The sequence below is a fragment of the Notothenia coriiceps genome, unplaced genomic scaffold, assembly GCF_000735185.1.
Source record: "Notothenia coriiceps isolate Sejong01 unplaced genomic scaffold, NC01 NC01_scaffold00037246, whole genome shotgun sequence".
Classification (NCBI taxonomy): domain Eukaryota; kingdom Metazoa; phylum Chordata; class Actinopteri; order Perciformes; family Nototheniidae; genus Notothenia; species Notothenia coriiceps.
In genome coordinates, this window is record NW_011369947.1 from 10,203,048 (window position 1) to 10,217,919 (window position 14,872).

At 39.7% G+C, this 14,872-nt stretch overlaps 1 protein-coding gene and 1 non-coding gene across 3 annotated transcripts; one reads left to right on the plus strand and one right to left on the minus strand.

Annotated features, from left to right (window-relative positions):
- Window positions 1–238: 238 nt before the first annotated feature.
- Window positions 239–8,687, minus strand: LOC104965754 (zinc finger protein 771-like). Of its 2 annotated transcripts, none has more exons than XM_010794765.1 (2): window positions 8,404–8,687; window positions 239–2,906 (listed from the first exon to the last, which is right to left on the minus strand). In XM_010794765.1, exons 1-2 carry the CDS (start codon window positions 8,600–8,602, stop codon window positions 2,110–2,112), a joined length of 996 nt encoding a protein of 331 aa, XP_010793067.1. In that variant the 5' UTR covers window positions 8,603–8,687; the 3' UTR covers window positions 239–2,109. The 2 variants fall into 2 exon arrangements, with proteins under 2 accessions (XP_010793067.1, XP_010793068.1); XM_010794766.1 differs by lacking the exon at window positions 239–2,906 and adding an exon at window positions 3,216–5,166 and having other exon boundaries at window positions 8,404–8,685.
- A 4,098-nt stretch (window positions 8,688–12,785) lies between these two features.
- trnae-cuc (transfer RNA glutamic acid (anticodon CUC)) lies at window positions 12,786–12,857 on the plus strand. Its single transcript has one exon. It is a non-coding gene; the product is annotated as a tRNA-Glu (tRNA).
- Window positions 12,858–14,872: the final 2,015 nt, after the last annotated feature.

A 14,872-nucleotide genomic window follows, 5' to 3' on the forward strand; every position in this document is an offset into this window, starting at 1 on the left:
TCATTTGAATTAGTTTTATTATTTAAGTTACTTGTAGGCTGCCACAGATGCAGCTAGAGGGCAGCAATATACTATTAAACATATTAGTATTATATGTATTACAGGCAGGAACTTACATTTACAAACTCAAAATAATAGGAACTTACATTTACAAACTCAAAATAAAACGTTGATACAAAATCAATTAAAGTTATAAATAAAAAAGTAATAATTACTGTATGTATTAAAATTAGAAATTCTTGAAGTCCAAAATAACAAAGTAATATTATTCCTACAAAAAAGAAAACATCTTTCTACAGTATATTGTATCAACAATAATTAGTATGGTAAACCTTACCTTAGTCATTTATGTAACGTGTACAGTAAATAAAGTTACAGAAGTAATAGTACACTTTTTTTCTTTGATCCATAGAATCTTGTCTGAAATGCAGCAGAACCACTCGTACCACTTTGGGGTTTGTATTATGCAATCTTTGACAGCTAGGGACAAACCAGGCTCCATTCATGCAAACAAAGACACACATAAAAACACACAACCACACACACACACACACACACACACTTTATTTTGCCGCATCTACTGAGAGAGAGAGAGAGAGAGAACCTGAGTCTCTCCTGCACTCAGACATTTGAAGCAGACACGCGCTGTCATTTGAGCGGTCTCCTTTGGTGACTGAGATGAGAGAATTAAAATCCAGAGTCTGATCTCTGTCCGGGCAACAGAGCAGCATTGCCTCTGCAGGTAGGGGTAAGAACATATTAGATTTAGAATAGTATACCCTCTTACAGGACGTAGTTTTCCTTCTTATCTTTCAAAATCATTTGCATGATGCTTACAGATGAGAGTGCTGGCTGCCGCTTGGTCTTCCTCCCTACTCACACACAGTGTTTGCTTACAGTTGTTACAGCTGATGAGATCATCTTCAATACATCTGACTCTAATTATCCAAAGCAGTTGTATGTATGCAATTATTTCTAAAACTAGTTTTACTCCTGAACAGCTACATTTCACTTATATGTGACACAGAAAAGGAAACACAATGCAAGTGATACAGTTTTTGCCATACTTTAACAACTGACTGTTTCTTTTAAGCTTTACATTTCACGTTCATGTAGCTGGTTTTACAACACGCCATAATACTGAACTGGACTGTGGCAAATACAAATAAAAATAATAATATACAATATCAATAAATATAGAAAACAACTTTACAGTACAACATAGACACTATGTCACGAGTTAACAGATAAGGTACAACCATTGTGAATGTTATTCTGATGCACAATTGAATTTAAATGGTTGATCGGTTATCAGTTTTATCTTTTTTTTATGCCACACAATACAATTCTTAAGGTTCATATTAATGATTACGAGAGGTAATGAAAACAGAAGAAATGGAAAATAGTATCTTAATGATCAGCACATATGAAGTTTAGTAATGAACAACTTCAGACAGGCAGCACTTGAAGTCCTCCAGTGTTCTGAAGCATGAAGACTCATTGGGACTCTGTAGAATACAGTCAGCCCTACGTTGTCTGTATATGTTTGTATTTCTTTATCTAATGGGCCTCTGTGTGTGTGCATTTATTGGAGCTAGAGCCAGGTAACTGTTAGCCTAGCTTAGCATTAGGAATGAATGAAACTATACAGCTAGCTTGGGTCTGTCAAAGGTTCAATAATACACCAATCAGCACCTCTAACGCTATCTTTTAAATATGTTGTAATATAATAAATATATTTTATACCTTGATGGAATACATTATTTTTTAAACAAGGTGTATTTTTGATCTTTGAAATGGAACCAGGCTAATCTGCTCTCAGTTTTTATGCTAAGCTTTCACCTCCTTACATCTACTCAACTAACTTTTGGCAAGAAAGCGAAAGAGCTTTCCTAAAGTTCTTGTATGGCTATATATTAGACAACATTGAAATTTGCTTCAAGAACAAAAACGGAATCTGTAGTGTACCGCAATTGCAATTCAAAAAAGCCAAACTTTGAAAAAAAGGTTCTGGTATTGGGACCAAACTTCATGGAGCTAGTATCCAAACATTTGAAAAGATATGTAGCCTTAGTCGTTATGACTCTGGACTGTACGCAACATGCAACATCATTGCGTCTGCTCTGCAGGACTTTGACTCGTGGACAGTTTGACTCCGTGTACTTTCCGCATGTGCCTCTTCATCAGCAGCCTCTCTGTAAATAACTCGTCACAATCCCCACATTTGTACGGTCTCTCTTCTTTATGTTTGGCTAAAACGTGTTTTCTCAAAGTCGAACCTCTGTTGAAGGATTTGTCACAGATGTGACAGCTGAAAGGCTTCTCTCCTGTGTGAGTTCTTATATGTTCCGTCATGTGTCCTTTCAGTTTAAAACACTTGCCACAGAAATGGCAGCTGTAGGGTCTCTCTCCGGTGTGCACTCTCATGTGGTTCTGCAGATTGCTCTGACAGGGTATGTGTTTGCCACATATGTGACAGTCAAAGTTCCCCTTGCTGTCATGTGACTTGCTTTCGTGCGTCTTGAGGTGCCAGGTAAGCACACTTTTCTTGGTGAATATGTAGTTGCATATGTGGCAGCGGTACAAGGTGGTGCTGGTCTTCTCTTGAGAGGGTTCTGGACCCTCTGCAGGGGCCGGCTCTGACTCTCTGCCCTCCTCTGCGGCTCTGCAGTCTTCTAACTGTTGCACCGTTTTTATGAGTTCTTTCGTCAAGGCGTCGCCGTCATCGCTCTCGTCTGCTGAAGGTGGCTCGTTGATCCCGTTGATCCACAGTTCCTCTTTCTGCTGCTCTTCCTCCTCTTTAATCTGGGAGGGTCCCGGTTCATCCTGGCACACCCCGAGGATCCACTCCGGCTGTCTGGGTAGTGTCTCCTCAGAAGGTGGCAGTGTAGTTGGCTGTTTGGTATCTGCAAGGGAGGAAATGGAAACACATTACACTCTCAGCACGCATCAAGGTTGCCACTGCAAAAATAGTGATGCCATGAATCCACACCATTCTGGACTTTTACCTTTGAGATCAGCTGCCTCAGAGCCACATCAACTTCATGAAGGGAGAAAACAGTCAAGAGTGAAAAACCACAGAAGAGGCCCAAAATGAAGGCCTTTTTTTCTTGTGTTACACCAAAACAATCAATTACTTTTTTAAGTTCAGGAGCCATTCAAAGGATGTGATGTTTCTGGTTACATAAAATGTGTTGCCTTGAAACCCCCTTCTAGCGTTCTCAGTCACATGCCAAAAAAGCTTTTGATCTTCTTAGCACACAGTTTTCACCCACACGTAATTTTGCTCAAACTAACAAAAAGTGTTTTAACAGTCAGTCTTTATTCTCAACAAACAGACAGACAATCTAGTACAAGCATGGTACACACAGAGTTTGTGAAAGCTAGTAAAGTATATGTAATCTGTAAAGCTGAAACATTGTCCAATACATTCATCGAGCACAGAGCACATGTATCTTCAACACAGTCCTGCTGCATTGAAGCTTTGCTATAGCCGGCATAGTATCAATGTTTTGTTAAGGCAACAGAAACAAATGAATTATAATCAATTAGCAAATGCATTTCAGGGTCTTCTATTATTAAAGTATGTTTAAACAATCAAGCAAACTATTTATATCAAACCTTAAATACAGGTTACTGCAAATCGAACTATGAAATCATAATTCAATTTAAAAAAAGCACATCAACAGTCTCATCAAACATATTGGTCTTCAAAAACTTTGGCCGGACTGTTTGATTATTGAACAGCAAGTTAAAGAAAGCAACAGAACTAAAGATATTCTGTTTAATAACACTCCATTACCCACAATGCAACTCTATGCTTTGACAGTGAGGTCAGGAATTTGGATGTTTGATGCTGGTAGCAGCCTTGAGCCTTAAGCAGATGCATGGGGAGAAGGCAACAGACACTTTCCAACTCTGCAGTCTTAAGTCACTGGAGGTGATTTATCAAAATGTACACTGCTCACTCTGGAGGCTAAAGGTTTCTTCTTCCCAACCTTCAAACAGACTTAAGCAAAACCTTCAAAGTCAATTAATACCGTCCCGAGGACATCTTTGGTTAAAGTTTCAAGTCCATTGCACACATGTCAACAATCAGCATCCATGTTGATGCGACCAGCAGCTTGCTCACTAGCATCTGTAACCACACCCGAATGTCATGTCACTTTTCTATTTCATTTGAGCCTTATAATTTAAATTAAAAAAGGATCCTCATCAAAAGGTTTGCTTTAATTCAAAAAATGAACATCAATATATATTTGCTCTTCCCTTCAGAAAACACACGAACAGCGTGTGCAAAAAGCTTATTTTGATTGATAATAAGAGCACTTTAGATTCATTTTGTTTTACCACTAGTAACTTCTGAACTTTTACAGTCAGCTACAGAATTTCACACAGAGATATTGACCAAGTGGACCTTCTTCATGTGCCGTTTGAACATAACGAGCACAGGAAAGCGCTGGCTGCATTGCATGCACTTGAAAGGCATGCTCTCCCTGTGTTGGATCCGGGCGTGTTTAGTCATGTTGGAAGATCTGTTGAAGCTCTTCCCGCAGGTGAAGCAGGGGTAAGGCCGTTCTCCAGTGTGAGTCCTCACGTGTTCTTTTATATGACTTTTCAGCTTGTATCCCTTCCCACAAATGGGACAGGGGTATGGTTTCTCGTCTGTGTGCGTTATCATGTGGGGGATCGCTTCACTCCTGTTGTCGCTGGACGTTGGGGAACTTGTTGTTGCATGAGCTGCGAGGTGCAATTGTAACTCTTCTTGTCTCAGGAAATACTGACGGCAAATTTTACACAAAAAAAAGGGTCTCTTAGTTGTATATAGCGGAGATACTCCAAAGGACGGTAACGGTTGGTCATCCTGTGAAGGCATGTCATAATCCATGTGCTCTCCGACTGTTACAGCTCGACTCAGGCTGTCTGGCATTTCGTATTGGCTGTGCTCTGCAAATCTCACAACTTGAATTAAATTGTCTGGCATCTGATTTTCTTCATGCTCTCCTTCTGTGACCCTCTCAGTGAGGCTGTCAGTAGTGCTGCTGTACGCCGGATGTAATGGTGAGTCCACAGCCTCGGTCAGTTCCTCTTTAATGGGCAGGTTTCTTTGCTGCTCCTGAGCAAAAACCTCCTGTGTCGGTGTGGGCAGTTCGATCTGCCTTGAATCTGTAACAGTGGATAGGAAAATGATTTTGGTAGCAGCTTAAAAAAATCACTTCTCTGATCACACAAGCTATATTGGTGGACTTGATTAATCCCAAGGCGTGGTGCTCGTCCTTACAGCAGCAGAGACATATAATTCAAGTTATGGTTTTAAAACAGTGAGCAGGAACGTCTATAAAAACATTACAAGACACAGAGTACATGTCTGTGATTCACTAGTTTACTGGACATTTGCATTATGGGCCATTCATAACATATACAGGTGAACAACTGATGAAAGAAACAGCCACTTTATCTTTAAATACTTTTTTTTTAAAAACGAATCTGCAAACCAAAATAAATTATTTGCAGGAATTTCTGTTTTATTTTAATGCATTTGCTGTTCCAAATACTTGTGTTTTCCTTACAGTGATTGTATATAAGCACTAACGTAAGTCCATGAATACAATATGAGATTCTTCCTCTGTGTTTCACTTCTTGCTTTTCAAAGAATGTTTTCTTTGTGCGCCCCATGGTGTTCAAGAGAATACTGCAATGAACAACACAATGTATCTGTGTGTGCTTGTAGCTTTTTGAACATATCTGCAGAAACAAAGGTTCATGAGAACTTAGTTCATGAGAACTCTTTAGTTCTGATGAACTAAGTACAGATCGCGTTCACACCGGAATAAGTCCCTGGGGGAGGATTAGTCAAATGAAGCCGCTGGACGTCACCTTCTTCTTCTTCAGCTTTGGGTTTACTGGCAGGCCGCAAACAACTTCACGGACGTATACTGACCACCCCGAAAGTCCCCGGCCGGAAGTTCCCCGGATTGGGGACTGGCTTCAGTAGAAGCTGCTGGGACTCCCAGCAGCTTCTACTGAAGCCTTCCGAGTAAATCTCCAGAACGCCGACACCTCCTCATCTCCACCGCTCCCATGGCTTATTTTGTGTTGCCATAAGTTATTCTCTCTGCGTTTCTGCGCTGGGCTAATGCTAATGCTAATAATGCTAATGCTAGGATAATAAAATGACGGCTTCACAAAACCTTTTTGAGTTTTACGGGGGCGTGGTTTGCAATCCGCCCAGCCAATCAGAAATAGGAACCTTTTTCTCCCACGAAAGTCCCTGCTCTCTAGCAGGGACGGAAAAGGGGGTAAAAAGGTTCTCATAACAAATTTTAGTTCCGGCTATTTTTGGTGTGAACGCGACATTTCGGAACTAAAGTGGGAAAAGTACTGCGGTGTGAACGCGGCTATTGAGACAGTAGGTCGTGTGAGCTGGTGAAAGCACATTCGTCTACTCTGTACTGCACACCTGAGATTTTTCCCATCTGAAGAAAGCTCTCAATTAGGCCTCTTTATTATTCATAGATAGTAAGCGTAAGGTAATGTACTTTATTAAAGGAATCAAAGTGATCATTCAATACACAGGAGGAACACATCATAGTAAGCATCTGAGCAAATGATAACAACCCCCAGATCCACACTCAAAAAGGCATTACAAATTGTATCTGTATAAAACTGCTGTCACATTATTCGCCCTCTCTATTATAAGTGGTTTTAATGCAGATTATTTACTTCTCCTACAAGGTGTCGCACAATCACACGGCATAGAAAAATGTACTACTAAGCGTTGCTTGCACTCCAGATTGACATCGTATGGTAGAGGGGAATAACTTTCCTGTGTTGACAACTTGTGAGCAACAATTCTGATCACTCCAATATGACATGAACCTAAGATAACTCTTGTTTGGCTGATACATCAACAATAATTTGGCAAATGTAAGCTCTATTTAACACACAATCCCAGGTGTGATTCAATACTGTGAAGCTTTGTTTCACTCTTCGGGTCAATGACTTGAACTTCTCTCAACACAACCCCAACATGCTTTTTTTCCAGCCACGACTAGGTTGGCAGAGAGGTGCAAACGGCCTAAAACATTCCCATTAGGAGTAACGTGCTGCAGCTTCTAGAAACAATGAAAATATAAAAACACATAAATATGCATATACACATGCAAATGGTAAATGTTTTTGCTGCACATGTGTTGTCAAGTTGGTGAAGACTTTTCTTAATTTCCAGGTGTTTTGGCACATTTGTGTTAATATTTGCATTGTTTCTGCAGCTGTACTACATTTCTCCTAGTTGAAAAGTGTTGGGCCGTTGTAGCCAGTTTGCACCTGTCGGCCACCGTAAACTCCTCATGAAAATGAGCAGGAAGTACATGGCCACAGGTTAGAATTAAAAACAGGAAATCACAAAAGAGAAATGCAATTTCAATAAGCGACATCATATAAGGGACACATTCCTGGAAGAAAACAATGTGACAAACAATGAATGTAAGCATTGACGAACCATTGTTGTTCATTTTCTTACTTGCAAGAGTAGCGTTGCCATTGGTGACGGTGTCAAGGCCATTCAGGCTCAGGATGGCCATATTACTGGGCTCTTCTCAAGGTGTTTTTCATGTTATTTGCTACACCAGATCATTTGAAAATGTTCTACAATCTAAGGGTTCATAATCCCCCTGCCTAAATATGACCTCTTTAACAAGACTATAAGTGGGGTTTGATTTCATACAATTGGTTATTGTTAGATCGGTACAATTTAACACAATTTGACCATGGTATCCCTCAAATATACAAATATACTTGTTTTATATGCAGTACATAAATCCATATAAATCATTTTGACTTGCACTTCAGGGCCACCGTATACATATTCTGAAATGCTGTGGTGCTTTGTGAAATGCTGTGGTGTTTTCTGAAATGCTGTAGTGTTTTGTGAAATGCTGTGGTGTTTTGTGAAATGCTGTGGTGTTTTGTGAAATGCTGTGGTGTTTTGTGAAATGCTGTAGTGTTTTCTGAAATGCTGTGGTGTTTTGTGAAATGCTGTAGTGTTTTCTGAAATGCTGTGGTGTTTTCTGAAATGCTGTAGTGTTTTGTGAAATGTTGTTTTAACTTGCACTTCAGGGCCACCGTACATCTTTCTACGACCAATAATTATAATTGCCCGTATAAAATATTTTATCATACTAGGCCTACATGTAAATTGACCGGATATTTACTCTCTTGACTCTCTTCAGCTGGAGAACAGTAATGCTAGCTAAAACTGCTTGCTAACATAATGTAGCTTAATGTAGCAAATACAAAGCACGTAAGACTGTAAACGGTGTTAGCTTCTGTGCTTTAATTAACGTTACTGGACAATTACCATGATAGCGCATAGTAAGGTTAGGTGCACACTGAGAAACATACCTGTTCTGTGCAGCCTTATCTCCGGCTTGTAGACCAGATCCAGCAGCCTCTGCAGCCTCTGGTTCTCCAGCTTGGTTTGGTACACTTCATCCTGGTAGTCCACGATGGTCTTCTCCACGAACCCGTAGATGTCCACTGCAGCTGCGGTTAACCTCTCCGTGAGAAAGACATTGAACGACTGGAGCGTAGCGTTAGCCATTTTATGATAACCTGACTGTCAGCTCTCTGTTGCGTGCACCAAGCCCCCAGGAAGTGCGCCGCACTCGGGTGAAAATATTCTTCTTCTTCTTCTTCTCTTGCTTTTGGCGGATTGCAAACAACTTAAAAGGTGCATACCGCCACCTACTGTACATGAGTATGAATCATCACATCATTCCAACTCTTTCACTTATGCTCTAATCAAAATAAAATAAAAATAAATCAATCAATCAATAAAACCATGAAATAAATAAAACAAAAAACAAATCTATGTTCTTTCCTGACCTAATGTTAAATTATTTTTCCTACCCCAGTTTCACTCAAGAATTTAAACAGTGCCTTTCTGGTAGCTCTTACTCCCTCTCCTTTTGTTCCCAAAACACCAACCACACTCCCTCTCTGCCTCTAAGACTTTAGCCTTTAATTGTTCTCTTTCCGCTTTATAGATGTCACAATGTAACAATATATGTTCTACATCTTCTTTTACTGCATAGTTCCCACACTTGTTACTGTCACTTTGTGATTTATTCGTAGTCTAGCCATCATGATTTCCTCCCTTCTGTTTCTTTCTTTATGAATATTAATTGTAATTGTCTTTTGTACTTTGTGATAGTCCTTGCCTTTCTGGTCTTTCTCCCACCTTTTCTGCCAGATCTCCATCCCTTTCTTCTTAATTACTGCTTTTCCTTCTCCTTTTACAAGTTGAACTGGTAATGTTATTTGCTTTTGTAGTGCACTTTTTGCTAATTTATCAGCACACTCGTTCCCTTTCACCCTCTCATGCAGGCACCCAGCAGAACTGTAGATCTATGCCGCTTCTGTGCAGTCTTAACAGGCTATGATTCAGTTCTGAGAATGTCTTCTCTAGTAGTTGTTGTTGATTGTATGCTTTGTAATATGGACAATGAATCTGTACATATAACCACCCTATCTGGTCTGACCTCTTCAACCCACTGCAATCCTATTATTACAGCAAGCATTTCTGCTGTATACACTGATAATTGATCAGACGCTCTTTTTAAAATAGATATTTTAAAGTCTGGGATGTATATGCCAACTCCAACACACTCTTCCTTGTTCTTAGAACCATCTGTATACATTTTTAGGTAGTAGTACTTTTCGTTCAGATACATACTTGTTTTAATTCCCACTTCATTTATTTGCCACTCTTTTTTCCTTTCTATGATACTCATATCTATTTTAGCTTCTGGGAACAGCCATGGGGGAACACTGCTAAATGGGGTCGCTTTGACAAACGTGATATTCTCCACTCCATATGCCCTCGTTCTTTCCTTACTTGTCCAGCCAAACCCACGTCCCTGGAATTTTGCATATTCCCAGCAATCCTGTAATATTCTGTTTTAAATATTTTCTTCTCCACTTCTTTGTAGTCTGACCCAGTATGACGGAGCAAGTTTCTCTATTCTGATCTCCAGCGGTGTCTCTCCTGCTTCTATCAGAACTGCATTGATATATCAATGCAGATGACTTTATCGCTCCAATACACAGCCGCAATGCTTTATATTGTATTCTATCTATTTTTAAAAGCGATGTTTTTGCTGCTGCTCCATACACTATACAACCATAGTCTATTGTGGACCTCATAATTGATCTGTAAATGTCTATTAATGCTTGTTTATCTGCGCCCCAGTTGCATCCAGCTACAGCTCGCAATAAATGTAATACTTTTTTGCATTTTGTTTCCACTTGATTAATATGCATTTTCCATGTATATTTGCTATCAAACCACGGTCCTTGAACTCATTCACCTTTCTCATTGGACGATCATATAGTGTTAGCTGTTGGCCATCAATCTTGCGTTTGTTTGTAAATACTGTACCATGTAGCATGACTTGCTTTCTGACATTTTGAATCCCCAGTTACATGACCACCTCTCCACTTTTGTAATCGCTCTAGCTGTATTCTCCATTACGTATGGGGCATTTCTTCCCCTCATCCAAATAGCCCCATCATCTGCGTACAGAGCCGATTGTATGCATGTGTCTAAGCATGAAAATATATCATTAATCATGATGTTAAATAACATTGGACTAACTGCACTCCCTTGGGGAATACCATTTCCTATTTCAAAATAATTGGAAATATCTGCTCCAACCTTTACTCTAAATGTCCTGTCTGTTAAAAAGGCCCTTACCCAATTGTACATTCTCCCTCAAATTCCCATTCTACCCAATTTGATCAGTAGCCCATCCCTCCACATAGAGTCATACGCCTTTTCAATGTCAAAGTACACTATTGCCATTATCTCTTTCATTTTCAATGTTTTTTCCACATCGTTACTCACTCTTACGCATCTATTGTGGACCGCCCTTTACGAAATCCGCTCTGAAAACTACTCAGCAGCCCTTTCTGTTCCAGTACATGTGAGAGCCGACGGACAATGATCTTTTCCATCCATAGGTGTGATGTAAGAGCTATTGGTCTGTAGTTGGTTAGCTGTATCTTTCCCTGGCTTATTGAATGGTAGCACGATTGCTGTTTTCCACAAACTTGGCATATCTCCTTCTCTCCAGATTTTATTGAAAAGACTCAGCACCATTTTCATAGTTTCCATAGGTAACTGTCTAAACATAGCATAGCATAGCTGGTCTTGTCCTGGGGCTGTATATCCTGTACCTTGTAAGGCTATTTTGAGTTCTGACATTGTAAATTCCACATCCAGAGCTGACCTATTATCCTGTCTCTTCTCCTTCACGTTTTCATTCTCTGCTAGTAGCTGCTGTGTTTGCTGCCTATGGATATCACTGAGATGCTCCCCACTATGTACTGCTGCAAGTGTCCTTCCTAACATATCTGCCTTCTCTTTTTCTGTCACTGCCAGCCTCTCCCCATCAACCAAGGCTAGAATTTTAATAGATTTCCTTTTCCCACTCATCCGCTTAAACATGGACCAGACATCACCTAATTTAACTCCTCTGCCAATGGTAGAACACAATTCTCTCCATGTTCTCTTTTTTGTATATTTTATTGCCCTTCGAGCGGGTGAAAATATTCGTTGTCTCCAAACGGCGGTACTACAATTTCGGTATCAGTCCGTGACGTCACTGGGCCCAGAAAGACTTTCCCCATTGACTAACATTGGGAAAGAGACGTCTGTAAATTAGCGGATACTTTTTTTTTTACCTAAATAAACTACCCAGTATGAACTATTTTATAGCCCTTATTATAATCATTAGGTCCTTAAAGTTGTAAAATGCACTAAAAGCCGAATCTAGATGTATTTTCTGTCTCCATTCATTCTACTGAGCTGGTGTGCACTGTGGACCAGCCTTTAATATAAAATGTAACGAGAGTCATACCGCCCCCCTATTGTACTGGACTGTGTATTACTGTAGTATCCTGTAAATACAAAACTGTGTGTAATATCGACTCTTGCAATATACCCTTGTGCAATGTACACTTGATTTTTATTTCACTGTATTGGAAATATGAAAACAGTACCAGCTACTTACATGGTCACAAAATATATACTTCTACTTAGTTTTTTTACCATGGTGTATCTGTTATTTTTTACTTATTGGATTTATTTACATATTTATATAATATGTAAGTCTAGTCTGTTTACTTAATCGGTACTATACTTTAGCTGATGTAATACCGAACATTTTGACCAACACATAGGAATTCTGATTCCGATTCTGTCTAATTCTAATTCGAAAGATTGCAGTGCATATTTATATTTTGAAGCTAATCAACACATTAGATTTCACCTGACTTCCCTTTCTGGGCTAAACACTATTAAGTTGAACATCTTAACGTTTGTAAGGCATCACTATAATGTCTAAGGTAAAATTGTATTCATATTTTCAGACAAATAGGCTTTAGTATGCTCAGAAATTATTATTTTTTTTGTGATGAAGACAGACTTTTGTAGTTAGGAATCAATCCTGAGGTTGCCTGCTTCACCAACAGTGTTATGTTCAATATTCACATAACATAAGAAGACGTCCTAAAAATATGTATTATTTATTTGTACTTTAAAGTAAAACAATTCTGCCTTGATTTTGAGTAAAAGAGTCACATGATATAAAAGCTACCGGAAAAATTGAGACTTTAGACTATCTTTCCTTAAAATATTAAAATAAAAAACAACAACACTTAAACAGGAATACTACGGTATGTTAAAGATTTCAAAAAATGTGTTGACATTTGCCTTGAAGAGGTCCCTGGTGGTCTAGTGGTTAGGATTCGGCGCTCTCACCGCCGCGGCCCGGGTTCGATTCCCGGTCAGGGAACACTGTTTATGCCCGGTGAACAACTTCAGGAATAAACGACTAAATAAATATTGAAATGATCCATTCATCCATCCATCCATCTTCTCTCGCTTATCCGTGGTCGGGTCGCGGAGGTAGCAGTTCCAGCAGAGAGCCCCAAACTTTCTTTTCCCTGGCGACATCAACCAGCTCTGACTGGGGGATCCCAAGGCGCTCCCAGGCCAGCGAAGAGATATAATCCCTCCACCTGGTCCTAGGTCTACCCCTCGGTCTCTTCCCAGCTGGACGTGCCTGGAACACCTCCCTAGGGAGGCGCCCAGGTGGCATCCTAACTAGGTGCCCGAATCACCTCAACTGGCTCCGTTCGACGCAAAGGAGGAGCGGTTCAACTCCGAGTCCCTCCCGGATGACCGAACTTCTCACCTTATCCCTAAGGGAGACACCAGCCACCCCGCGGAGAAACCCCATCTTGGTACCCGCGATCTCGTTCTTTCGGTCATGACCCATCCCTCATGACCATAGGTGAGGGTAGGAACGAAAATGGCCCGGTAGACAGAGAGCTTTGCCTTCTGGCTCAGCTCCCTTTTCGTCACAACGGTGCGGTAAAGCGATCGCAGTACCGCTCCCGCTGCTCCGATTCTCCGAAATTGAATTGAAATTAATGAATGTATAAATAAATACAAGTTGAGAATAAAACAGAACACATATTTTCTATATTTCTATATTTACGTTCACAAAAGGCTACCAGGGCATCTGGAGTCAGGTTTCTTTAATATGTCCTTAGAAACAATGGAATTAAGCCTCGGTACCTTTCCAACTTCAGGTTTTTTTTTTCCCATGTAAAGAAAAACTTCCATTCAAAAAGGTTATCTCATTTTGAATCCATAATTTGCCTGTGGCTGAGAGTAAGAGCTGTTGTCTTTGAGTCAGAAGGTGGTGGGTTCAATCCCAGCCGTGCAGCCATCGTGTTGATTTCTCCCAGTGTGCAGTTTGCTGCTTGTTAAATGTGTGTGTTATCTCACTGCTATAGTGGAGAAGAGCTTCAAAATCTAAAAACCTGTTAGAAATCCCATCCCTTAAACCCCTGTCACTGAATTTTAGGTAGTAGCAACACCTTTAATAGCAACACCATTTTTGACGCTAATAAACATTTATATCAGGCTCTTGAAGGCTCTGAAGAGAAGTGTAGGCCTACTTCTTGCGCCAAATACATCAATACAAGTAAATCAAAGTTTATTTAATTAGCCCAATATCACAAATTGTACTTTCGTCTCAGGGGGCTTTACAGTTTATACAGAACATGAATACGCCGGAAATTCCCAGTGCTGTAAGCTTTTAAAAATATGTATTGAAGAGAGAAGAGCCACTTTGTGTACAACTTGACACATAGCTCCCAAATGAAAGTGTGACTGGTCACAGAAAGTAAAAGAAAATCTTATAGCAACTCAAAGATATTGTTAAAGACACGTGCACTTGTTGAACGTTCAGAGCAATTGAAAGTACATTTGTTATAAATGTTGTTGTATCCACAGAATACAAGGCTACCAAGCAGAACAACATTCTGTGAAAATGAAAATGAATTAATGAATATATTTATATCAGGGAAAATAAATGTAGAAATTCATTAAATAGCCTACTAGAGAATGCAATTCCTGAAGAAATTGCTATGGGAATGCTTTATGCTGAAAATGTGACGCTAAACTGCTATGCTGAAATGTAATGTGTAAGAAGAAAGTGAAGAATTTAGATTAAAATGAAATGTGTAAGAAGAAAGTGAAGAATTTAGATTGAAATGAAATGTGTAAGAAGAAAGTGGCGAATTTAGATTGAAATGATAAATGAACACTGGGGGCTTGAATATGTGATAAGAGAAGAAAATAAAGTAAAAAGGCTTGGAAAAGCAGCAGAATATTTGAACTGCAAACTTCTGAACTAACTTGATGGCGAATGATCTGTCGCCATGGCAACGACATTTGATGACACCCCATAATACGCTTAGATGCGTTGATGGCTGCATCGTTACCAAACCTGTGAAG